Consider the following 26,943-nt stretch of genomic DNA (forward strand, 5'->3'; position numbering starts at 1 on the left):
GGGACCATGACCAATTTATGTCAAATGTCATTCTGTAATGATTATTCCACTTGGCTACATACAAACTCGTGATTTTACGCAAAGGATGATAATTCACTGTAAGAATGTAAAAGCAGCTGATTTTAATTTTTAAAGCACGACCGTTTTTTGTTGTCATTTTTTTAACGAGATGTTGTCCAATGCGTGCATTATTTGGTAGGCTACATAGTGCAAATACAATGTTTAATGGCAAACTCACATTTCTTTGTTAATAAAATGAGGGCCTGTTGGTTCTGTAAATCCCTATGTTATAGTTTTAAAGATTCATGTTTTCTATAAGTGTCAACCGTAGGCTACTTCGACTATCTGTTACTGTGACATCAGGCCATTGGGTTTTGTGCATTGGCTACAATAGAATTAAAACCGTGTAGTGCTGAAATGTGAAAATAAATAAATAAATAAATATGTATTAACTAAAACAGATTTATTATATCGATCTGGGCTTGTATACTATTTGGTAGGCTAGCCTATTATTGTCTTATTTGTCACTGTGGTTTTGCTTTAAAATAAAATAAAACACACTTTCGGATTTATCCGATGTTTTACTGAAATACAGTGAATTATCATCATTTGTGTAAAATCCCGAGTTTATGTTTATTCACTGATCCTAATGGAAAAACGAAGAAGCATTTACGAATGATTTGAAATTCCGGAGCCCTGCATGACATGCGGAAAAATATTGTCTAGCCTATATCAGCCTATAGAAATGATTTCTCCTTTGATAGCCTATGCTATGCCAGTAATTTCATGCTGTCATGATCATTGCTCACTAAAAGTGGCACTGACTTATCTGCAGGGTAAATTAATAAATATAAGAGTATAGGCTAAATCTCAAACAGTAATTTATCAGCAACATATTTCGTGATATTGCCTAGCCCTAAAACTGCTCAATATTAGCCTAAAGCTTACAATATGATTTTTTGTAAAGCTGGTTTGAGACGATGTGAATTGAGCGCTATACGAATACATTTTGACAGTAACTTCATCTAACTTGATTCGTAAATTCAGCAAAATATTATCCAATTGATCATTAGGCTACTGAAATCGGAAATCCCCATGGTTATCATCACTTAATATTTCTGTAGTATGGCCAAACAGCGTAGTAGTCGTAGATCATTCATAAACTCCTACCATAGACAATAGACAGTAAAAGAAATGGACACAGCGACCCCATTGGAACTCAATTGAGACAAGTGAAGCCCATTTTTAGCGATTTTTAGCACTTCCGTTTCTGACGCGCAGACTCAAACCGAGCAAAGCGTTACACGGACCACGTGAGCAACCCGTCTGTCTTCTAGTAGCTGTGCCAAGAGAAATCTGAATCATTCCCTTCCGAATCTTGCAGAGACGGAGAGTGTGAGTAGGAGCTGTCCATGAGCTTGGAGCAGGAGCAACTTTTGCTAGGTATTCTGATTAATTATGTTGTCATTTTGCCTCCACGTCCCCCCGATTGCCTGCGAGCTTCTCCTCCCGTCCATACGGTAATCTCTCTACTGTGCGACAAAGAGTCGCGTGGTTATGACGCAATCGTTAGCCTACTTTTACAAAAACTGCTTCTACGGGGCCATAACATAAGCTACAAGGTAATGGAGCATTTTATACATTGTCGTGTTTCTTTAGAAATAAATAATGGACAAATGGAGTCTTCAAACGCCTCATATGTAAAGTTATTCGCTGTCAAAGTGACGCCAAAATGAATGGGAGTCAATGGGATGCTAACTGCAGGTGAAGTTCTGCTACAAGATGGTGGCACGTGGCCGGTGTGGTATAGTATCCTGTAACCCTATAGTGATGGGTCCGGGCTGAGGACCCAAGCAATCCGATTGGTTCAAAGCACGTTTTATGGGTAATCGCTTTAGTGCCTGGTTACAAATCATACAAAAAACACTTTATTATAGAAGACGTTTGTACTACGTTATAACGAATCATTAATGTATTTAATGTATTTTAAATTATACGTTTCATATACTAGTATTTAACCAAAGCTATAGATTGTGAAATTAAACATTTCTCGTTGGTAGTGTTTTTTTAGTTAGCTTAGATAATAGCATAGCATACAGCTAACGTTATCCGATGATCGTGCTATGAGCTTTTCCTGAGCTTATACTGCACTGATACTGCCTTACCGTATCACGAGAACAGATTTAGATCAGGCATACTACTGGCATACTAATTGGGTCCTCAGCCCGGACCCATCACTATAGGGTTACAGGATACTATACCACACCGGCTTCAACTTCCGGTCGACTTCCTTGCCGCCTGCCATAGACTCGTACATAAAGGAATGCGCATGCTCATGCCACAAGCGTCTACGCCAATTAGATAGCTGTATTATAAACCAATAAAATCGGGTGTGGGCGGAGCGACACGTGTCGCCCCGCCCCATCGTCCAGACTGCACTCTGGGGTTACTCACTCATTCCGTAGGGTTGCTCGCTCAACCCAGAATGGCCTGCTGGTCAAAATATGTGGAATAAGGGCTGCCTCCGACTATTTTTTTTTTTTTTCTAGTCGACTAGTAGTTGTTCATTTAAGCCATTCGTGGACAAATCGCCCCTTTATATTAATTTAATCTTAAAAAGGCTATAGCCTACAGGATAATAAGCGTTATGACCGCATGCATAAAGCTTGCCACAAAGAACCGGTTAAAGTAATGATTATGAATGTGTCTAAATTAGCAAGGAGACATTTAATTGTTTAGTAATAAACTGGTGTTTTCTGTGTCGCTGCAAAGATGAAGTTGACGATGCGGACTCGCCATGAACGCCAGAGAGAAATGCACATAGCCTAATCAGAGAGTATAGCCTATTTATTTTGGTTTGAATATTTTCGTTTAAAAGTAGACATTTCAAGCTTTCTGTAATATATAGCCTATATTTCTCAAAACTGTGAGGCACAAGCATTGCAAGTGATCGTGCCGGCGCCTTATTACATTGTCTGCTATATATATTTGCTTCTTATTCATTAAATACGGGTATTGATTGAATTACAAAATATTGATTGATAAAACATTGATCAAAATTAAGATACAATTTATACAAAACGAAAATCTTTTAAACAGAGTTTTCTATAAAACAAAACTTAATGAAGTCATCAAAATCATGTTTTACCAAAAACAGCGCCGTTGCTAGGAGAGCGCCTCTGCCTCGCGAGTGGATGATAGCCCTGAAGACGCCTAGCAATGATATACCTTTAGTGGAAGTATAGCCTACCTTTAGTTAAGTTATACCTCTTCGTAGCGCGCTAAGAGACAATGTTATCGGAAAATGCAGCAGGTATGATGCATATGAATATGATGCGTAATGGAGATTCCAAAGTGCTCTTCTTTGGTCAGAACCATGGAGAGCGATCGCGGATAGGTCCGTCCTATGCACCGAAACTTTTAACAATGCAACAAAATATTTAAAGAGCATCAAGCTATTCAAATCTATATTATGTATAGCCTACGCACATATAATATAACAGTAGGCTATATTAGTCAATATTTTTTTATTAGGTTGAGCAGTGATTGGATAACTTTTTTTCTTTTTCTTTTTTTTTAAACGTTTTTAATTTAAGGCCCACCCACAATTGGTCTGGCCCATCCAAAACTGGAATCCTGGCGCCGTGCCTGGTTGGTCGTGCCAGTTTTGTGGCTATCAAATGTGTAAATAGCATCGCAAGAAGTACACATGACAAAGCCAGCACTTTGGTCATCATCTTTCATTATTTCGGCAAATGTCTCCCACACTTTGCTCTTTCTATTTGTGTATTTGCGGAGCTTCCACTCCCCAGTCTTCACCTTTTCTCTTGCCGCCTCCATCTCTACCTGCAGACTGAGCTCGTGCGTCATCGTACTTCTTGACAGTTATGAAGTGTAGGCCTATGTATTTCATAGACAATTGTGTCTAGTACTATATAGGGAGACCGGGGACAGTTGCAACATGGGGATGGTTGCAACATGTAATTTTTCTCCAGTCATAAACAGGCTAGAGTGATGACACTCATACTGCACATGCACAGTTAGACCCTCCCCCCACCAAGAATACAGTAGACATATTCAGCATCTGCTGCTGCATTTATTGAACAAAATTGGTTTTGGAGGTATGAAAGTAACATTTTTCATGAGATGTATTTTTGTCATACTGTCCTGAAATTTTGTATGAATTAATCAAAACTTACTTAGTTTGAATTATTGTTGTGTTGACTTCTAAGTGACATGGTTAGCATGTGTCAAAGTCAGTGTGTCTAGCAGGCATATGATTTCTGCCATGGCTGATAGGGCTGGGGACGGTTGCAACAAGTTATAAATTGCATGTTTAATAAAAGTTTGTTGCATTGCAAATTGTTCAATTCTTCCTGTCTGACACTGAAATATGGAGAGATTGAATAGCATCTGTAACACCTGCACACTGAATCTATGTAGGCCTATGTTCTACACATGAACAAACAAAACTCAATAACTGTTATTTGATAAATATGGCTAAATAAATAAATAATAGGCTACAATAATATTATTGAAATAAATAATACTATAATATTATAGTAGGCCTAAAACAGTTAATATTTTCAGAATTCTATGCTCATTGAGACAAAAAGCTTAAGTTAATTAATGAAATTTAAGGTATTTTTAACATTGTTGCAACCGTCCCCTGGGTCGGGGTCAGTTGCAACATCTGGCTTCTTCCATTCAAATAAATACTGTGAACGATATGTCATATATAATCATCTTTAAATGGTATGGGTAATTAGCAGACAGATGCAAGTTTAATATATACAAATTTGGTTGGTCTAGTCCAAATAGTCTCTGAGTAATTGAGAGAAATGCAAAAAGTGTTGCAACTGTCCCCGGTCTCCCCTAAATTACAAAGGTTTAATTGGCATCTTTATTTCAAACGACCCGACCGACCGCGACCCGAATATCATTAAAAATATTTCGTAACCGCGAAAATTAACCGCGGGTGACCGCAGGCTCATTTTGGATCAACCCGCGCATCACTGGTTCCTATGTCAAAATAATTATTTTGTGATGGTTTAATTAATTGTTTTCCTGTATTTTGCTTGCTTTGATTTCTTTGTTATTTTTGGCTGCTGTCTTTGTATTGTGTTCTTGCTGTGTTATGAATAATATTTTCTTTCTTTTTATCAATTGTCACTGCAAGTGATACTCGGCTTGTCCAAGGAAAGAGGGGTTGGGAGTTGTAACCGGCCTGTGAAGCCTGGACAGGTTGGTGGCAGTGATGCGCGATGCGCGGGTTGATCCAAAATGAGCGAATGGCGTCTATTCTAAACTAAGCTTACGCTAAAGCCTACGTCATACGTAAGGGATAATGTACATCCAGCCGGTGGTTCTCTCAAAATAACCCCTAACAGGGTGATTTGGACCCCGACGCGAAGCAGAGGCTGGATGTACATTATCCCTCATTATGTATTGTATCACTCGCATTATACAGTACCAGCCTTTTGTAATATGGTTCTGGTTCCTGAATGTAATGAATGCACAGCGTTTGTTGTGCAGAAGGGGAAATCGTTTTCCGAGAGATGACTAAAGGCAGGCTGCAAGCAACTGACGCTAATAACCACCACCAGCCAGGCAGACAGGCAGCGGTCCAGACTGATCGCTGTCAGCAGGAAGCAGGCAAACATATTCAACAAGGTCACCAAGCTGCTCAAGAAGCACATAAATTTACCAAAAGGCCAGTCGAACTCATGGTATTCGTGAATTATATTAAAGATCAGGAAGAATGAAAATAAGAAGTCTGCTACTGCCAGGTTAAGAAACCAGATAGTATTGACAGTGCTTTTCATTTTGAGGCCTGTGATGAAGATGACCAGTCCATTGCCAACAACACCAAGCACCGATATTATACAGTGGAGGACAATACTGATTTTCCTTAAGGAATTCACTGTGACAACTGCATTGCTGGTTGATGTTGTCATATTGGATGGGGCTACAGTTTGGTCTGAAATATAAAAAGACAATGGCTAGAAACACACAAAGACAAGTATGCATGCTCATTGTATTTCTAGATATTTCATTAGAAATGTAGAGAAATTCAACAGGATATTGCAAACAATGTTAATTGAAACTGCTAGTAAGAACCACAGCTGTACTTACTCATTATGACTCATTATTACATATGTGTGGAAGAGGCTGAAACAAATATACCCAAAAAATATAACCCAAAATTTTAGCCAAACTGTAACTGAGCATTATTAACATTTGAGCCTGAATTTAAATAATTTTCAAAATACATAGGGTTAAAGAAACAAGTTATAATCCACTTAATTCATTTGGAAAGCATCAAGGAAGAAAATGTGAGAAAACTAAGAAACTTTTTAACAAAAACTAAAATACAAAGTGTAAATTAATTAAAATATAACGCAGAAACTGTTAAACATGCTAAACATTTAAACTTAAGTGAAAAGGCCAATAATCTTACCTTTTGTCTCTGTAAATAATAAAAAATGCGAGTTGATTGGAAAGCGGTCAGTACATGTTTCTTTACTTATCATCCCTGATCACAGTTAAATATTCTTGTAAGGGTAAGAGAGAAGGGGATGGGCTTTTCACTTATCATATTCACTGGAAACTCAGAAATTGTGATTTCATAATCAGTTGCATAATGCTTTCTGAAGTCTGTCCAAGGTCACTCTGTCACGGCTCATTAATGAGAAATTCAGGCGTTCGGCACATTCTTAGGGAATAAACTATTTTTTATGCCATGGGTCACCATGACTCACTAGGAATATAATTCTAATTACTCTAACATATTAGTACCAGTTTAATGTTTATTGGCCTGTATTTCTAAAACAACAACAACAACAACAAAAAAAACCCATTGAGACATACTGTATAAATACCTCCTTGAGCAAGCAATTGTAAGATAGCAATTCTTTTTTTGTCTGGTTTATATTTTCTTCCAGCACCTGCTTTAGTAGTATTCGCCATAAGAGGAATTGTATTTTTGTAATGCCAATTCTCAATGTGTTGTTGATTTTAGGTACTCCACAAACACACGTCAGACTTGGTGATTTATAGTGCTTATTCAGGGTTGGTAAACACTGCTCTTGCACAAGAAACCCAAGTTGCTCTGTTCACTTTGCAAGTCTGAAAATAAATGGTTCTGATCATGTGGTGAAGGATGGATAGATGGATGGATTTATGCTTCTGTATTTTATTTATTATTATTATTAATTACAATAATTAGCCCATATAATATATTCAGTGTTTGAGCTGCCCTTCAAAATATGATTATTTGCAGTGTTGGGGAAAGTTACTTTTTTAAAGTAATGCATTGCAATATTGTGTAACTCTATTAAAAAGTAAATAATTGCATTTCTTAGTTACTTTTAATGAAAAGTAATGTGCTACTTTTGCATTACCTGTTCTCACCTGGGCTGGGCTTGCTTGTTTGTCTTTATTATTTTTTCCAAATGTAAAAGTGCAAATGCAAAAGGAAATGCAAAATCATGCAGTAGAGGGCACAGCTCAAACAAACCTTTCATCTGTGCTGCCATTCTTGGATAAAAAATAAATAAATAATTAATTAAAAAAAGAACGAAAGAAAGAACAAAAGAAAATCTTATTTGTATGGTTTAATTGGATCATTGAAGGTCAACAGGAAAGACATTGGTTATTAAAGTGAGATTAAATACATAAAGTATATTTGTGTTATTTAAAGCATTTTTTTTATAATATTCTGAGTTTGCATTTCACTGTTATTATTTATTTGGATGAATACTGAATGTGTTTTTGTGCAAGTGAGATGAGTAAATGCATGTTCACATTTAGTCTAGAACTACAATAGCATCATGTTCACACACAGCACACACAACATGGGGACAGGAGAGCTGTCAGTCAATACATGGGAAAACAAACTTGCATTACTTATTTGAACATCACCTGCTGTAAATTTAAAAGTAACGAATACTTTACTAGTTATTTGATTACTTTTCTGATTACTTTTTGACTTGCGTTACTTGCAATGAATTACACCCAATACTTATTATTTGTCATAGTAAAAGCATGGTAAAGTTTAACACTGTGACTTTGTTTTATGCCTAATAATAAAGGTCAGACAGCATAAAAATGTTCTTTGTATTTATATACAAAAAAGAGAAAGAGGAAGTTTTGGTGATTGAATAAACATAGTACTATATAAACATATAATAGTATACTAAATTAACAGTAGCCTATTACAACGTGGCTTAAAGATTGTGTAAAACAAATCAATGAAAAAGAAATACATTACAAATGTATGAAATATTTTCCCAAAGCCATGAGTATATAATAAAACATCTGTAGATTTCCCATAAAAAGCATAAACAATACAAAATATTTTTATTATCCTAACCAGTTTAGACGCAACAACACTGACTCAACCAATGGCATGAGTTTGGGGTAGAGCTATCTGTTAGTCCAACCAATGGAAAACAAGGGGCGTGTCTGAGAAACCTGCCTGAAATGTCATTTTAATGGTGCATGAGTTACACCTTTGGATTGACTTTAGAACAAACAAGTCTTTGAATCACTGCTTATCTGACATGGGATGAGGGGTTTAAGGCGGCAAAGTGGAAAGCTTCTTAATATGCTTTATCGGATCACTTCAGACTAATACAAGGAATGAATATCTCTGGGACTGATTTTCTAAACGCATGTTTTGTTGTCCTGGCTGCTGCCAGTTGACGATAAGGTTGTGTCGTTCATCTTGAGACCCTGTGATTCTGAAAGGCCTGAACAAGTGGAAGGGAGAGATGATCGGAAAGGCAGATGTTCTTCAGCAAACGCCGTCTCCAGCACCAGCAGTAGAGACTGTTTCAGCTTATTCTTAAACTCCTCACACATGAACACATAGAGAATAGGGTTCAGACAGCTGTTGAGATGAACCAGGCAGTTTACGAAAGGTCCTATGTGACTTAGGACTTTTTCAAAGTCACACCACGTATTCTCCTTTGCAATTACGGTGGACAGCTGTTGAATATGAAAAGGAAACCAGCATATGAAAAAGGCCATGATCACAGATATGATGACCCGGAAAGGCTTAAGCTTCTTCCCCCTTTTGAGACGTTTGGCACGCACTCCGATAGCAATGTATGAAGATGCAATGATCAGGAAGGGGATGAGAAAACCCACCATAAACCGGTATATGACCAAAGACTTGAAGGGTCCTGGATAATAAGTGCACCGGTTATTATTTACATAGCGGTTGATGACAAAGGGGATGCTGCAGAGGATGGATAAAACCCACACGAATGCACAGATGATCCTGGCTTTGACCAGAGTTCGTTTGTTTTGAGCCCAAACAATCACCCAGGTGGACATGCATCGGTCCAGGCTGATAGCGGTCAGCAAAAAAATGCTGGCAAACATGTTGAGCACCGCCACGAAGCTGACAAACTTGCACAAGAAGTCACCGAAGTGCCAAGCCATCTTGTTAAAGGCAGTAACAATGTAGAGGATGATGATTAAGATGAAGATGGAGTCTGCAATCGCCAAGTTGAGAAACCAAATGGAGTTGACGGTCGTCTTCATTTTGTAGCCAGTCACAAATATGACGAGCCCGTTTCCAACGATACCCAGAGTGAAGACGACAAAATATATGCATATATTGAAGATTTCAATGCTTGAAAAGGCTTCCATCTGAGTTGCATTGGTCCCATTCACTGCACACAAAACGGTTGCATTCGCTGCACAAAAAAAGAGAAAGCAAACTGTAAAAGAAAGTCATAACATTTCTGATTCTTTCTTTTGATTTTGAATTGGTTGAAAACTGAATTAGAAGGATTCATTCAGAAATCCAACTGATTCAGTAATCCGGTTTTAGCGGTTAACAGCTCACTGGAGTTGGAAATTAATGATTTTCAGTTGCGCATAAAGCTGATGAATGTCTGTAAAATAATTTTGGGATAGTTATTACAGCTCTGATTTTAAGTATAATCATGCTCAAGATTAGGCTAAATTATATTTAATGAATAATCTCATTTTATTTTGTCAGAATTATGGGAATACTTTTTTGCAAATTTAGAGATTATGATAAAAGGAGATGCTCAGTCTTACCATGATGCCACCAGGGGGCATCGTGTCCTATATTCTCTATAAAATGCATGATGTGTGTATCTTTTACGGAGTATTTTAACTAAAAAATATGCTCTTACGCTTTTAAAAGAATAAACAAGAGTACTTATAACCCAACAAAGTATTTTTGCTGTCTACAGCTTAAATTGTGGCTGGTAGGTTAAAAGACTTTGTCAGCAAAATTTGTTGCACAATTCACATGCAACATAAGACCATAAAATTGAACATTGAAAAGACAAAATATAATTTTCCTGCTTTTCTGGTCTCATTAATGCTTTCAGCCAATTTTGCATTAAAGCAAATACATTTTGTATTTGTATTATACATTTTGTATCTGTATTAAGCAGTAAATACAGTTGCAAAAACACGCATCCTTTATGACCACAGCTTTTTAACCAATATTGACTTACACAGCATGTATTGCACACGTGACTGAAGTCTCAAAAACTAGCCAGAGATGCAATATATATTTTATCTTAAAATAGTGGTTTACACTAATAAACAACAGCAGGGATGGATGATGAGATCTCTTTTTGACTTCTGTTGGATTAGAGTCCAAGCTTTTAACTCAATGCCATGCTGCATAATCTTGATCAAATCAACAATTCAAAGAAGTCAAGATAATGAACTCAACCAAGGGGTGGGGGAATAAAAAATGCATGTCATTTTGAAAAGGCATTGCAGAAAACATAAACTGCCCACATCACCCACTTCTTTTCACAGGGCATCTGTCTCAATAAAACAGAAATTAGCTTGCTATATTATATTAGGTGTATAAACATAGTCATAGCCACAGGAATATTGCGTAGATATAGATTCTTACCCATTTTCAGTCCTTTCCTTCTGTTCTTTCTGCAGGTGTGTGTTATTAAAGCTCACAACAACGTCTTCACATGAACAATTGGTGGTTGTTTCCCCTTTTGCATGAAAGAGAAACTGGGGTGGAGTGATGATGCAGCAAGGGAACTATGCTTCTGTAGAAAACTATTTTGAATATCAGCTTTCAAAGGTTAAAGTTACAGTCTTCCATGGCAACCTAAAATCGAATCATATACTTTATTAACATTATCCAGATAATAATTTTAAAAATACAAATGTTTATGACAACAGCAACTAAGAATTAAGGGCAGAGCAGATAAATATAGTTCTGCAGTTTGATGTTGGTGTTTTGAGCATGATTATATAATATTATGTAAAAACAAATGCAAATTTGACGTGCCACATTCTGTTGATAATCTTTCTTGAGTGTTTAAAAGCAGTACAGAGGATGCCATCTAGAGGCTATAATCTTCACTTTATATTCTTCCTTGATAAATAAACCCTTCTTTGGCTTATTTAAAGAAAAAAATAAATATATTTCTGCATGATGTATCTTTAACTTTAAACAATTTTTGAACTTGGCATTACAGTTCTTCTCATGCTAGGATGAATAGCTTGTTGTAGGCTACTGCACATTTGTAAGCTGCTTCTTTAGCTAAAAGCTTCTGCTAAACTAATAAGTGTGAACTTATTAAAAGGCCAGATCTTTTAAGCCATTAAAAGACTAGTTTATAATTTATCTTCGAAATGGACAAAAAGCACCATGAAAGAGGTCGATATGGCTCATGCACTGTAAATAGTCTTCTTAAGTCAGTGATAGCATTGAAGGAACAGACTTGTGCTTTTGGCCTTTTTATATTATGATACAAGCAAAAAATGTGTATGTTAAGACCTATGCACATGAGAATCTGCAGAAGCTTTCAGAAAACAAGACACTAATTGTCATGACAAAGTTAATTGATGCAGCAAGAATAAAGGATATTAAGGCATGAAGCAAAAATATAATGCAAATACTGTTAAGATCACATAATTTCACTCAGAAAATAAGTAATCATGCACTTGGGTTCATTCACATGCAATTATAACAGCAATTTTAAAGGTACTCTATGTAACTTTCTTTTTTTTTTGTCTGAATTTAGTTTTGTTATTATGTATTTTGTTAAATGTCCAATATTCAAACTGAAATGACTATAACACAGTTTACCCTGACTCATCCTTGAAATCTCTCGAAAGAGAACCCTTCCACTGTGATCTAGAATAAAATTAGTAATGTCAGTCATTCCTAGTTTCCTCATAAGTATAAATACTCAGGTTTTGCATTTTTAGCAGTAAAGGAATGACTGCAGCAGGTTACCAGGAACAAAACTGAATAGTTTTGAGGCTGTGATGCACGAATGGGAAATTTGTTTGGTCATGTTTACATAGTGCTTTAGCAAACTATTTTATGTCGTATTTCTTTTTTTTTTCTTTTAAAGCAATGTTTTGAGGCTTCTTATGATTTACAGTTTTTTTTATCCGGTTCCCAAAACGCGCTGCCATCTGGTCCTCCACCAGCTGGGCGATCTTCTCTGTGGTGCCTGGTGGTGGCGCTGGATAGCCCTCGGGGGACGGCTCGACACTCCTCGGTCGCCTGGTGGACGGCGACGGCTCCTCCGCACTGTAAACTCCAATGCTGTCATTAATAAAGAAATCAAGTTATCATCACTTAACATTACTTATGATGGCAAGTTTTGGCATCAAAAATTAAACAGGTGTGTTTAATGTACTCATTTGGAAGCAAATATCTTTCAGATTAGTGTAAATTTCAAGTTATTTAAATGATTCTGTCTCTGTTTAATATGTTTGGTCGTGCCTGAAATTCTGCCTTGAGAATCGTGTTCCCTTTCGAGAACGGTCTCTCATATTGTGTAACTATACGCTATGGGAACCCATTTTAAAACGCTGTGCTATCAACTTAACACTTCACCCTTGACTATCACCTAGGGCTCGAAGCCCGAGGTTAATAGTAGAGCTAAAGGCCGGACCATTTTGAGCCCCACAGAGGGGTAATAAAAGGCTTGGGCTCCCCCGAGGCCAAGGCCTTTATACAGAATGAACTTGAGCCTGCAGAGCAGGAACTTCTAAGTTATAAAATCGTACGAATGTGGACGGCACAGATGCGTCCCAGTCGCGCCCATCCTCAGAAAACACCCTCTTCAGCATCTGCTTTAACGTAATATTTAACAGCTCCACTAGACCATCAGTCTGGGGGTGGTAGACTGAGGTTCAAAGATGTTTCACCTTTAGCAATCTGCAGTGGTCGGCCATTATCCGGGAGACGAAGGGAGTCCCTTGGTCAGTCAGGATCTCTGTAGGAATCCCCACCCGGCTACACAACAAGAAGAGTTCTTGGTTGATGACTGCTGCTGTTGCTCGTCTGAGGGGGATGGCCTCTGGATAGCGGGTGGCATAGTCAACAATTACTAAAATATGCTTGTGGCTCGTACACATATACATATATACATACATATACACACACACACATATATACATACACTTTTTTTTTTTTTTAATGACCACAATATGAAGCTTACCTTTTATTGCTGAAAACAATTTCTTGTCTTCAAATCCTATTTTGGCCTATTTTTTGCCCTTCCCCTTTATGTTGAATAGGGTCATCAGTTGATTGGTGAAGAGCCTGATCCAATCCAAGACAAAAATAATATGCAATTATTCCACACACACACACACACACACACACACACACACACACACACACACACACACACACACACACACACACACACATGCCGTTAACATGATTGTCCATGCATGGTGACCGCAGGTTGCATTTCTCCAATAAGTTGAATCATCTCAACTTTTTTTCTGCAGGAATTCAAAATTAATGACAAAAAAAACAAAAAAAACCCCAGAGATTTTGATAGAGCATTGGCATTATGCACAGCCATACTATATTTACCTTCATCAAATCGCCTGAAAACGACAGACTGATACAATATAACCATACAGATCTCTACATACATCAGACCTCTTGCTTGGCTGAGATGGACATAGGGCTGCATAAATTAGCCAGCGTCAGCCTTAGGCTGGCTACACACTGGCTGAGTCGCATGAGCCTGGCGTTTCTGTTGCGTGGCGGTTGCGTGGCATTTTCTATGTCTTTGCACACCAGAAACGTGTCTGACGCGGCACTGCTGCTGCTAGCCGTGTCTGTACACACGTATGTTTCCAATTGTTTTACTGCACTCAAGCAGTAGTACACTTCATGTTAAACATATACTGATTTGATTACAGCAAAGACAACATCGGATGTTGGGAAGGAACAACCAATCAGATCAGTTGTTACTCCATTGCGTCAGTCACTTTCTGTTCCTGATGGGCCGACAATGCGTTCCTCCAGCGCTGAACTTAACTGTCATGGTCAAAGTGGATATGTTTAAGTTGTGCGTCAATGATACCATACCACACAACATACAACTGCAGATACCACATCTGATAAGATAATTCCGTGCAATGCCCTGTGGTCTGACTGTGCCGTTCATTGTGCTGATTATTCATGCTGGACTTAATTAAATTGTTACTCCTAATTCCTGCCTTCTGTGTTCTGACCGACACACCAGTGCGAGCACAGCTATTTTGAACCAGTGCAATACAGTCCTAAGTAAACAAATTAACATTTGGTCCTTCGAGCCGGATCTTTGTGCTTACACTGGATTAGAATGGATGAATATCAGACTCAAGGGGCACGTCCTAGACGTTCAGTTCGCCATCCAGCCTACTTGGAAGAATTTGAAGTTCAGTATCCTAATCAAACTAGAGCTTCTCTGACGGCACAGCAGTCACACGGGCACGATTTCAGTCACCAAAGTATAGACGAGGAGCCTGGCAGCCGAACATCTGATTTGTTAGATGCAGGAGACCCAGAAAGAAAGTCCTGGTATCTCATCAAAGATCAGTGGAGGGAGAGAGATGAGAGTTCACCACAGATGGAGACCTATTCAATACCCAGGGGATCTAGGGAAAGATTGTATGACCTTGAAAGAGAGAACAGACAGCTTCGTCAAGCACAGGAAACAATGAAGGAGGAAATCGGACAACTGTTGGAGATCCAGAAAGGTATGCAAGAAATGCTAATGAGAAACCAAACAAGTTTAGCTCCTCCACTTCCTAAACGGCAGCCCTCAGCCCCAACACCTCCATTACCTTCACCTAGAACTGTTTACAGAGATATTGAGCAATCTGTTCCTAGACCAGCCCTTCAAGTCCATCCAGTACCAGCCCCACGCAGACTTCCTACACCACATAGAAAAGAACATCTTGATGCTACAGATTTTGAGGCTCACCTTGTTCAATCCCCAGCCTGGAGTCATTACCCAGACAGCTTTACTAGTGATGGATTCACTCATGTTCCTTCAAACATGCCTAACCCCTTTAGAAACCAACAGATGTCACGGCAGGTGGAAACAAAACTGACATCCTCTTCTCCTCTAATGCCTGCTGTTCCTTCCCATTCTCAACCCTATGGACCACCAGCAAACCCAGTGGCGTGGCATTCCAGTTCAACTAGACAGGAGACAACTTATAGGGGTCCGCAGCCAACCATACCCGACTTCATCCATCGAGACCCAGGTGAATTTACCCGGCTAAAGTTAGCTTTGGGTAACTTGTTGCCAGAGGATGCAACTGAACTGTTTAAATATCAGGTGCTCGTTGACCACTTGAAACTAATGGAGGCACGTCTGATAGCAGACTCGTTCCTGAACTCGATTACCCCATATACAGACACCATGGTGGCATTAACTGAGAGATATGGCCGTCCTCATCAACTGGCTCTAAACAAGATAGCAGCTGTTATGGATTCTGCAGATATCCAGCCTGGTGACACAATTAGCTTTGAACGCTTTGCTCTCCAAGTCCAAGCACTAGTAGGCCTCCTCAGGACATTGGGGTCAGAGGGAGAAGTTGAACTACGCTGTGGTTCCCATGTGGCGCGACTTCTCACTAAACTACCTTCAGAGCTACGCGCAGCCTTTAGAAGGAGCATCAGCAATGAACCTGGTACCGTGTACACACTCATTGATCTGGCAAAGTGGCTGAAGTTTGAGTCATGGTGTCAAGACCATGATAGCTTTGGGGGAAACAAAACCCAGAGAGACCGAGTCAGGCACAAAGTTGACTTAAGCAGAGAACCCAGGTTCAAGTCCAGACCAGCTACAATCCTTCATGGTGCAGATCAGACAACTTCAGCTGAGATGGTACGGCAGCCAGCAAATAAATTTGGGAAGAGCAATGCATTCTGTCCATACTGTGATAACAGAGACCATTATCTGAGCCAGTGCACCACATTCCAAGCACTCACTAAAGACCAAATCATAGACTGGATAAAGACAAACAACAGATGCTGGAAGTGTGCACGCTCACATCGATCTGCACAATGTACTTTAAAGAAGCCCTGCCACAGGTGTAATGGCAAACACTTACAAATCTTACACGATGTCAACGTTAAGACAGCAAATGAGGGTACTTGTCTGGTGAGCTCTACCATAAAACCACTACACTTGGACAGACCTCCAAGTTCTAAACGAGTCCTTTTGAAGGTGGTTAGGGTTGTCCTGGAGCACAACGGGCAGAGTTTGGACACCTATGCCGTACTTGATGATGGATCTGAGCGCACCATTCTCCTGTCATCAGCAGCTCAAATGCTAGGACTCAAAGGAAAGGCTGAGGACTTAACCTTAAGAACCATCAGGCACGATCTTACTACACTCAAAGGTTCAGCAGTGTCTTTCAGAATTTCAACACCCACTCAACCACACAAGAGTTATAAAATCCAGAATGCCTTCACAGCTGAATCCTTGAGCCTGGCAGAGTACTCATATCCTGTGGCAACCTTACAGCAGAAATACAGCCATTTGAAAGGCCTCCCACTCCAGCCCATTCATAAGGCTCGTCCATTGCTGTTGATTGGAGCTGACCATCCTCATCTTATTACCACAATAGAGCCAGTTCGCCTTGGCCCACCAGGGGGCCCAGCAGCTGTTAAGACACGACTGGGATGGGCTCTGCAAGGTCCGGCTCGAGTACTGGAGGTAACGCTTAACACTCAGCAGTGTTTACATGCCACTTTTAGCCCTTCACAGGCAGAGTTGCTCCAAAATGTGGAAAGGCTTTGGCAGGCTGATGTCATTCCAATCAAATCAGAGAGGTCAGTCACACGATCAAAACAAGACCAGGAAGCTATACACCTTCTCCAAACTCAGACCACAAGAGTATCAGTTGATGAAGTGTATCGATATGCCACCCCCTTACTGCGCAAGAAGGACATGCCACTCCTTCAAGCCTCAATGGAAGCAGTGCTGCCTAATTTAAGGAACACTGAAAGGAGCCTTGAGAGAGATCCAGTCAAATCTGCTGCATATAAGGAAGAAATAACGAAGCTGAAAGTCGCTGGCTATGCTGTAAAACTTTCCCCCAATGAAATCAGCAACGAGAGTGAGTCATGGTTCCTACCTCACCATCTAGTTCAGCATAATGGCAAGAACCGTGTAGTTTTTAACTGCTCATTTCAGTTTCAAGGCCAAGTTTTGAACGACTTCCTGCTGCCTGGTCCAGCTCTTGGCCCATCCTTGCTGGGCGTCCTTCTACGCTTCCGTGAGCATACTGTGGCTGTGAGTGGTGACATCAAGGGAATGTTTCACCAGGTCCGCCTTCTACCTAAAGATAAACATCTCCTGCGCTTTGTGTGGCGTGACCTGGACAGAAACAGGCCTCCGGACATATTTGAGTGGCAGGTGCTACCCTTTGGTACAACTTGCAGCCCGTGTTGTGCCATTTATGCTTTGCATCGGCATGTCAATGACCACAGTGAACCTGGTGATGAGGTCAGATCCACAGTCGAGAGGAACTTCTATGTAGATAACTGTCTGCGGAGTGTTCCATCCCCTCAAGAGGCCAAACAACTAGTGGATAGACTGTGTGGACTCCTTGCCACTGGAGGTTTCCAACTCCGTCAGTGGGCAAGTAATGTGCCTAGCGTAATTGAGCATTTGCCAACTGAAGCATTATCTGACAGCACTGAGCTGTGGTTGTCCCAAGACCGAAATGACACCCAGGAATCCACTTTAGGATTAAAATGGCACTGCCAATCTGATACATTCGGATACAAGCCCCGCCATATAAAGCCAGAAAAATGTACTTTGCGTCACATCTATAGAGTATTAGCAGCTCAGTATGATCCCCTTGGATTTATCCTTCCATTCACCACACGGGCTAAATTGCTGGTCCAGAGACTGTGGGATAAGCAGAGAGAATGGGATGACCCTAATATGCCTGATGACCTCCTGGAATCCTGGAATAACTGGGAAAAGGAACTCCCTAACCTGGCCACCATTACACTGCCTCGTTGTCTTGTGACATCAGATACAGACCAGTCTAAGGTTACCAGACAGATTCACATATTCTGTGATGCTTCGGAGAAGGCATATGGGTCCGTCGCCTATCTACGGACAGAAGACCCACAAGGCCAAGTTCAGCTAGCCTTCATTATGGGGAAATCCAAAGTTGCTCCTAAGCGACAACAAACCATTCCCCGACTGGAATTATGTGGGGCATTGAATGGTGCTCAGCTGGCCAAACTCCTTGAAACTGAACTCACTTTAGAAATCAGTAAAGTGGTCATGTGGACAGACTCCACAACTGTCCTTGCATGGATAACATCTGAATCCTGCAGATTCAAAGTATTTGTTGGGACGAGGATTGCAGAGATCCAAGAACTGACTACTGGATGTACCTGGAGGTACGTAGACTCAAACAGTAACCCAGCTGATGACCTTACCCGAGGTAGAACGCTTGCAGAGCTATCAATACCCAACAGGTGGAGCCAAGGTCCATCATACTTGCTCAGACCTGAATCGGAATGGCCAGTTACTCCTCCTATACAAGCTCCCATGGATAAAGACGAACAGCGAAAGGGTATTTTCTGTGGATTACTGACAGAAACTACTGCCCCTAACATTCCTGACCCCGCAAATTATATTTCCTGGAGTAACCTCGTTGAAGCAATAGTTCAAATTCATAAAACCAATGAAACCCCATCTGCGACGGACTACCAAGCTGCGGAAATGCTCCTCTTTCAGAAATCACAAATTGATAGTTTCTCTGAGGAGTACAGACTGCTCAAAGCGAAAAGACCAATACTCCCCACCAGTCGACTGTTAACCTTAGCCCCAGAATATGATGAGTCTAACCAGGTCATCCGAGTTGGCGGTCGTCTTCGTCATGCAGAAGGAATGGAGCCATCAGTGATCCACCCTATAGTGCTAGATCCTTATCACCCAGTCACCAAACTACTAATAAAAGACTATGATGACAAATTATGCCACCCCGGACCAGAGAGAGTATTTGCAGAAATACGGCGAAAATTTTGGATACTGAGAGGGCGTGAAGCCATCCGTAGGCATCAACATCTATGCAAAGAATGTCACAAGTGGAAAGGCAAACCAGTCATTCCAAAGATGGCAGATCTGCCACCAGCCAGACTGAGACTGCAAGAACCACCTTTCTATAGTACGGGCATGGACTGTTTCGGGCCATTTCAAATCAAAATTGGCAGACGTTGTGAGAAGAGATGGGGGATAATCTTTAAGTGCCTCACCACAAGATGTGTTCACCTCGACTTGCTTACCTCTATAGATACTGATTCTTTCCTAATGGCCCTGCGGAGGTTTGTAGCCCGTCGTGGCAAACCATGTGAATTATTCTCAGACCATGGCACAAACTTTCATGGTGGAGAAAGAGAACTTAGAGAGGCCTTTGCATCCCTCAGCCCTCAACTGCAACAGCATCTGGCCAGGCAGCAAATATCGTTCCATTTTAACCCACCAAGTGCCCCACACTTTGGGGGTGCCTGGGAACGAGAGATCCGCTCGGTAAAGAATGCTCTTCGTATCACCATCGGCTCACAGACAGTATCTGAGGAAGTGCTCCTGACAGTGCTTATTGAAGTGGAAGGGATCCTGAACAGTAAACCTCTTGGGTACACATCTTCCAATGTAGCTGACTTTGACCCAGTCACGCCCAATTACCTACTCATGGGGCGGCCTGATAGTTCACTACCACCTGTTGTATATCCAGCTACAGAGCTTATGGGGCGGCGGAGATGGAGGCAAAGCCAAGTGCTAACCGATCAATTCTGGTCAAGCTTTATTCGCCACTACTTACCAGCACTCCAAGCTCGTCACAAATGGTGTAAAGATACGAGTGACATTTCCCCGGGAACTATTGCTATGCTTGTAGACCCACAACTCCCACGTGCCATGTGGTTGGTCGGAAAAGTAGTTAAGACCTTTCCCGGATCAGATGGTCATATCAGAGCAGTGGAAATCCAAGTGAAGAATAAAATATACACTCGGCCAGTTGCGAAACTAATCCCGCTTCCAGCCCTCGCAGATGATGAACATGACTCAGATCCCCCTAAATGACTGTTCCATTAAAGTAGCAAATATGTTCAACATATTTGGGGGCGGCGATGTTGGGAAGGAACAACCAATCAGATCAGTTGTTACTCCATTGCGTCAGTCACTTTCTGTTCCTGATGAGCCGACAATGCGTTCCTCCAGCGCTGAACTTAACTGTCATGGTCAAAGTGGATATGTTTAAGTTGTGCGTCAATGATACCATACCACACAACATACAACTGCAGATACCACATCTGATAAGATAATTCCGTGCAATGCCCTGTGGTCTGACTGTGCCGTTCATTGTGCTGATTATTCATGCTGGACTTAATTAAATTGTTACTCCTAATTCCTGCCTTCTGTGTTCTGACCGACACACCAGTGCGAGCACAGCTATTTTGAACCAGTGCAATACAGTCCTAAGTAAACAAATTAACATCGGAAGTATTGACGGCAAAATAGGCTACAGAATATTTCGTTCTGTATTGACAGGTGCAATATATGAAAATATATATATTTTTTTTATTACATTTATATCTGCATTTAGGTCAAAACCTATGAGACTTTCAAACATCAACATGTCATCGCGTGAAAAATAGGTGTCGGTTCTATTTCTAGCATGCACGTGTTTTCGGCGCAGCATTCTGGGATTGGAGAAAAACGTGCACTGGTTTATTGGCACTTCTCTAAACCAATCACAATAGTCTTGGGCGGCGCTAAGCACCAGGCAAAGCCACGGTGCCGCTGCAAAATAGCCTCGGGAGGAATTTCTTTTGGTGGAACGTGCACGTTCAAAAGTTGTTTTAGTCGTGCAACAGAAAACTCAGATTGGACAGATAGTCTAGCTGTCTGGATTTACCCTGCAGAGATCTGAGGAGCAGTTAACATAAATCGACCGAAGCTTAAATTCATTTTAAAGAAAGGTAACAGACATCTGGCCGAAAAGAGTGAAATCTGGTGGAATTTCCGGTGGCAAGTACAGTAACAATCGGCTTTCCGATGAAATACCGTTTTTGCATCATAAACTTCATTCCATTGCATGCTATCTCTTGTCCATGAGCCCCTGTCTGTCTCTCCTTCTCCCTCTCTTAATCCTTCTGTTATTGTTGTTAGAAACAAGAGATAGGGCTTTTTTATTCAACATAGGGAATGAAACACAGGGAGGTAAACGTCTACATTTTAATTTAATGACAGTCCATTTAAATAAAAGTGCGTATGACATCTCACATGTGGCTTTAACTTACAACTACATATTTAGCCATTTTCATAAAAAATACGATATACAGTATATCCTTTATCACCATTTAACCAAAAAACACCAAGATATGATTTTTTATCCATATCGCCAAGCCCTAGCGTACAGTCCTGCTCCTTACTTAAACCATCAACTAAACTCTGTCAACCACCAAATGAAAACAAATTGTTTCAAAACAAATGAAACACAAAACCAAAGCAGAGCTGAACTAACATGATCAACTGTTCTGGTCAAATGTCTAAAGACTTGTGTCTGTTAAGTAAATACCTGTCCAGTCCTTAACGTCTTCCCCCCCCACTCTTGCCAGCTGACAAACCTATAATTAAAAAAACAAATGTAAAAATATTAAGGGTAAAAAGGTGAGAACATTGTACGGATAGAAAAAACAAAGTTCAACCAGTGGGGTCCAGTTGTTTGCTGCCCTGAAAAACATTGTCAATTTTAACAATTATATGTATCCATCTGGTCTAGTCTTGAGAAAATTGAAAGATTTGTTTAACTCAAATATCACATATTTTCCAACACATTGTATCAGGAGGTAAAACACAAAATGCAGATATAATTTGCCCAAAAGATCACCTTATCCCTTAAGACAAACCAAATTTTTTTTTTTTTTGGAAAATATAAGTTTGTCACTATTAATACAGTATTAATAAAATACATGAGTCTTCCAATTGCTAAAGGGAGTTGTTCAAAACCTTTTAGTAAACTCTGTGTACACAAACAATGTTCTCAATGCTGGAGTTCATGTGTAGAGCCCCTGGTGATACTTGGAGCAAAGTTTCATGTTGTGTCGAGCCTTCTTAGTGTTTTAAAAATAGTGATTCTGATGCCCCTAGCACTCCCATTCAAAAGGCCATTTGACCGAAAATGAAAATACGGTGAATCTTAAAAGTGGCGCTTCCGTCCTATATTATGCTTTTAAACGAAAGTTTGACTCGGGTACATTCCCAAAAAGACCATAGGTTGCATTTTGGCTTTAACCACCAAGCATTAGCATTAGCATTAACTAGCCTACTTGTCAACCAGCACATTGTAGTAATGTTAAGCTGGATCGATATTGAAATGTATCAATAAATAAGACCTCTGCTGTATTACTGTGTTGCATATATCTTCTGGCATAAAATGCCGACTGCAGACAGTAGTGTGTCTCCTTATAACGAAATGATCACACCTAATCTTTCGGACCCATTTCATCCTGACTGACTCGCAGCTCAGCACACAACAAAAACTGCTGTCCGGATGTTGCCGTTTCTGATATTTTAACATTCCAACATTTTAATTAAAAGAAATACACTAAAGTTTGATCAGAAATAAGAATTTTATTATAACAAGCGAAAACTTAACAGTTACCTAAGAGATCACCAACCGCTGCAGATGTGTACTGAAGTGAAAAGCGGAAAGGCGTTCCATATAACCCCTATTGGCATTAGAGGTTGAAAACTTCCTAGATTTCAAATGTGTGCGTTTCCAGAAGAGAAGCCTCCTCCTTCTGGAACTCTTCCAAGGTGTCCATCTTTGTTATTTTAATTCCAGAGTGAGGTACGCTCCTCTGCAGTTTTATGACTTCATCAGTGAGAGTCACCAGCTGTGTGAGTACTATTTTCTGGAACTCTGGCAATAATGAGAAATTAATGAAAAAATAATTACTCACTATAATCATGGTTCTCTGATAACAGCAAGGCATTTCAGCCTTTCAGTAAATGGGTGCTCTCTAGCAATCCCAGCGATCAATATATTTAGAACATATGTACAATGTGCCTCATTGAGTGATACAACCAATGACATTCACCATCTATGGACCTGCTCTCCACAGCCTGGGACCTGGGTACACCTGAGAAACCCAAATCACCAACATTAGTCAGTCCAGTAGCAATAGTATTCTTCATGCTAATTTGATATTCAATAAGACAAGCCAAATGTAACTGGCAATACTCACGACTACTTGAACTGTCCCGGCCCACGGACCTGGATGAACCTGTGCAACCCAAATTTAGCCATTATCAATAGTACTAATGACCTATGCTGATTTGATATTCAATAAGACAAGCCAACTGCGACTGGCTATACTTACGACTACTTCAACTGTCCCGGCCCACGGACCTGGACCTGGACCTGGACGAACCTGTGCAACCCAAAACTGAAACATCAGTTTGTCATGATCAGTAGTGCTACTGACCTGCATGCTGATTTGATATTCTAAAAATTAAATGTTAAACTCACCACCAGTTGACCTGTCGCGGCCCACAGACCTGGATGTACCTAAGCAACGCAGAGCAGAAACATCAGTCAATCATGATAAATAGTGTTACTTATCTGCATGCTGATTTGATATTCTAAAAATGAAATGTTAAACTCACCACTAGTTGACCTGTCGCGGCCCACAGACCTGGATGTACTTAAGCAATGCAGAGCAGAAACATCAGACACAGACATCAGTCAGTCATGAATGAGCTGTAATGAGAACGACTGACATCTCTCTCTTTTCATACAGATTACATAAACAGAGAATATTCGTTTTAGTTTTGAATTAGGTAAAGATATATAAAGATATATAGCTCATGCCTGGGTGACTAGTGTTCCCTGAGTTTTGTTTAAGTTTAGAGATGTGCTCCAAAAAAAAAAAGTTCACGGAGACGGAGAGGCAGAAAGCACACCCTCTTTATTTTCTTTAATTTACAAAAGCACAATGTTTTGTTTTCGCTTGTAAGTGGACACATAAAAAAGTAGACATTTAACAGTTTATTTTTTCATATTTCTTAAGTCTGTATGACCATAAATGACGGAGTATTTTAAGTCTATTTTGCTGCTGTGTGAAAAAAATCTAGCACAACGCAACGGCGCGTTTGCCGACCCCAGGGGGTTAACCCTAAAACCCTGTTGGGGACAAATGTGGGCAAAATTATTTTGATTTATTTTTTAAAAATACTTCCCTTGATCTGAGCGGTACAAGACTTGGCTACTTTTCCTAAGTTTGCCACCTGAACACACACAAAAAAAAATGACTCGATTCTACAATGTTAAGTGGGTGAAAAAAAAAAACTCCTTAATTGTTTGTTCGTGGACAAAAATGGGCACCCATAGGAATGAATGGGAAAAACTGTAATTCAGAGCATTCTTCTTGTTTTTTTGTAAAAAAAAAATCAATAAATCCAATACAATGTATATCTAACATACACACAAATGAAGGGCTGGTCCTGTACAACATTCTCAACATGGCAAAAACTCTCACTCATACACACACACACACACAAACACAAACAAACACAAACAATGCATTCAATGAGCCTATGACAGAATTGGGCTTTTTTTTTTTTTTTCAAATAAAAACTCACTCACACATACAAAAATGATCCAATCAATGATGACAACCAATGGAATTATCCAATCAACCACCTGGCTCATCACCCTCTCTCTCTCTCTCTCTCACACACACACACACACACACACACACAAACAATGCATCCAATGAGCCTATGAAAGAGCCTTTGACTTTTTTTTTTTTTTTTCAAATAAAAACTCACTCACACATACAAAAACAAAGAATTGAATGAGCCAATGTCTGACCATGTTTTTTGGTATGATCCAATCATCCACCTGGCTCATCAGACTCTCTCACACACGCAGGCACACTTCAGAGTCAGATCAAAGTGCTACTGCAAGTTTTTTTTTGTTTTTTTTTTTGTATAGTCTCACCTAACACAGACATATATTTTTTAAATTACAATTTTAACTTGTGATAGTAAAAAACTTAAGAGGTCAAATTAATTTTATACAGTGGTTCAGAGGTCAGCCTATATGCAGCCATTGAGAACTAATAGCCATCTAGTGGCTATTGATATTATTGTTTTTTTTCTTAATTTAATACCAATATAAGACACCAGATGCCAGCAAACACACTTCATCTTTAGGATTTAACCTGTTAAGCTGTAACCCCACTTTTGAAAAATCCCAAGAAATGACATACCCAAACTGAAACAGATACAGTTCATGAACCCTTTGTACTAAAAGCACAAGTATGATCTCATTTGAAAGCTGACACCTGGCAGTTTATTGTAAATGTAGAATTAATTATTGTCATAATGACAAAAATTGTTATAAATAGCTTCAAAGTTTTGTAAAGTTATTAGAAATTATTTTTTATGAAACATCCTCATGAAAAAAAAATTGAAGTTGGCACTGGAGCAATCTAGAAATGCACTACAGCTAATGCCACATGTCTAAACATTTTATGTTTAAAATCTTAAGATAATAAGTCCAAAACTCTGTATTTAGTGAAATGTTTTTCAAGACCATGTCATGTGACTTTATTTTGATTTGACGCTAAAATGCTACTGATGTTTATTGTCATCTTCTAACCATCTATCCAGTATATTGTCTTTATTGTTTTGTGGTGCAAACGAGCCCCATTCAGTCTCAGTCTCCCCCTGCACACATTCACACCTCTCCAGCCTGGTTATGGCTCTAAATATGCATTTCTTTTGTCTGCATTATAGTTACTAACGACTGGCTATTCACAGGCTATTCATAGGGTTTCAGTCACTAATTTCTTTTCTTAAAGTTCACCCTTACATTTTAAACTGTATCAAATGCATTTCTTGAATAAAGAAACATTTCAGTAAGCATTCAAAAAATAATAAAAATATAACTTCTAGGTGGCAGGTGCACCTAGGGCTAGCTAGCATGTTAGCTTAGCACACCATCAATACACGACAATTTATGAGATTAAAACCATGTTTGTGCTTATAAACTTACTTTATAAAGCAAATCGAGTATTTTAAATAATTTTTTGTGATCTAATTTGGCTTCAGATAAAAAATCAGACAGAAAATATACTATTGGATAGTGTTCTGCACAACGATTCTATATAGATTAGCATTACATTATAAATATAATCTATTATTATGGAAATACCTGGCATGGATTGAAAAACACAGGTAACTCAAATATCATAGCAAACATGTTTATTGTCTTCAAAACTGCATGTTACAGCCATAGTTACAGCGCGATCTCGTTAGCTTTGTGTGTGTTCGAGGCTTCCTGGATTGTCACATGATTATGACACTTCTTCATGTTCTAATACTGTGCACAGGGCGGCGAGGGCGCCCTCAGGCTATTGGTATGAATTCAAAACACAGTATCAGAGTTATGCAAACGCTCATAATGATTACATCGACGCATTTGGGTATAAATTCAATAAATATTATTCCTGTCTATAGAAATCTGATGTAAACCTATGAGAATATATCAATATTTCTCCAAATCTGCACATTTTTGAGCTAAAGCCCTGAGGCACGTTGTTTTGTGTATCGCTGTCAT

General features: G+C 39.6%; 1 protein-coding gene and 1 long non-coding RNA gene across 2 annotated transcripts; both read right to left on the reverse strand.

The window, feature by feature from the left end:
- Positions 1–8,108: 8,108 nt before the first annotated feature.
- On the reverse strand, positions 8,109–11,054 carry LOC311091107 (C3a anaphylatoxin chemotactic receptor-like). The gene is made up of 2 exons (XM_084126866.1): positions 10,919–11,054; positions 8,109–9,707 (listed from the first exon to the last, which is right to left on the reverse strand). The coding sequence occupies exons 1-2, from the start codon at positions 10,920–10,922 to the stop codon at positions 8,668–8,670; spliced, it is 1,044 nt and encodes a 347-aa protein (XP_083982992.1). The 5' UTR covers positions 10,923–11,054; the 3' UTR covers positions 8,109–8,667.
- An 881-nt stretch (positions 11,055–11,935) lies between these two features.
- Positions 11,936–24,485, reverse strand: LOC311091108. The gene is made up of 10 exons (XR_014607997.1): positions 23,985–24,485; positions 23,848–23,886; positions 23,699–23,749; positions 23,564–23,602; positions 23,417–23,458; positions 22,978–23,238; positions 21,892–21,940; positions 13,488–13,591; positions 13,195–13,346; positions 11,936–12,586 (listed from the first exon to the last, which is right to left on the reverse strand). It is a non-coding gene; the product is annotated as an uncharacterized lncRNA (long non-coding RNA).
- Positions 24,486–26,943: the final 2,458 nt, after the last annotated feature.

Source organism: Abramis brama (assembly GCF_963993115.1).
Source record: "Abramis brama genome assembly, chromosome: 10".
Taxonomy (NCBI): Eukaryota; Metazoa; Chordata; class Actinopteri; order Cypriniformes; family Leuciscidae; genus Abramis; species Abramis brama.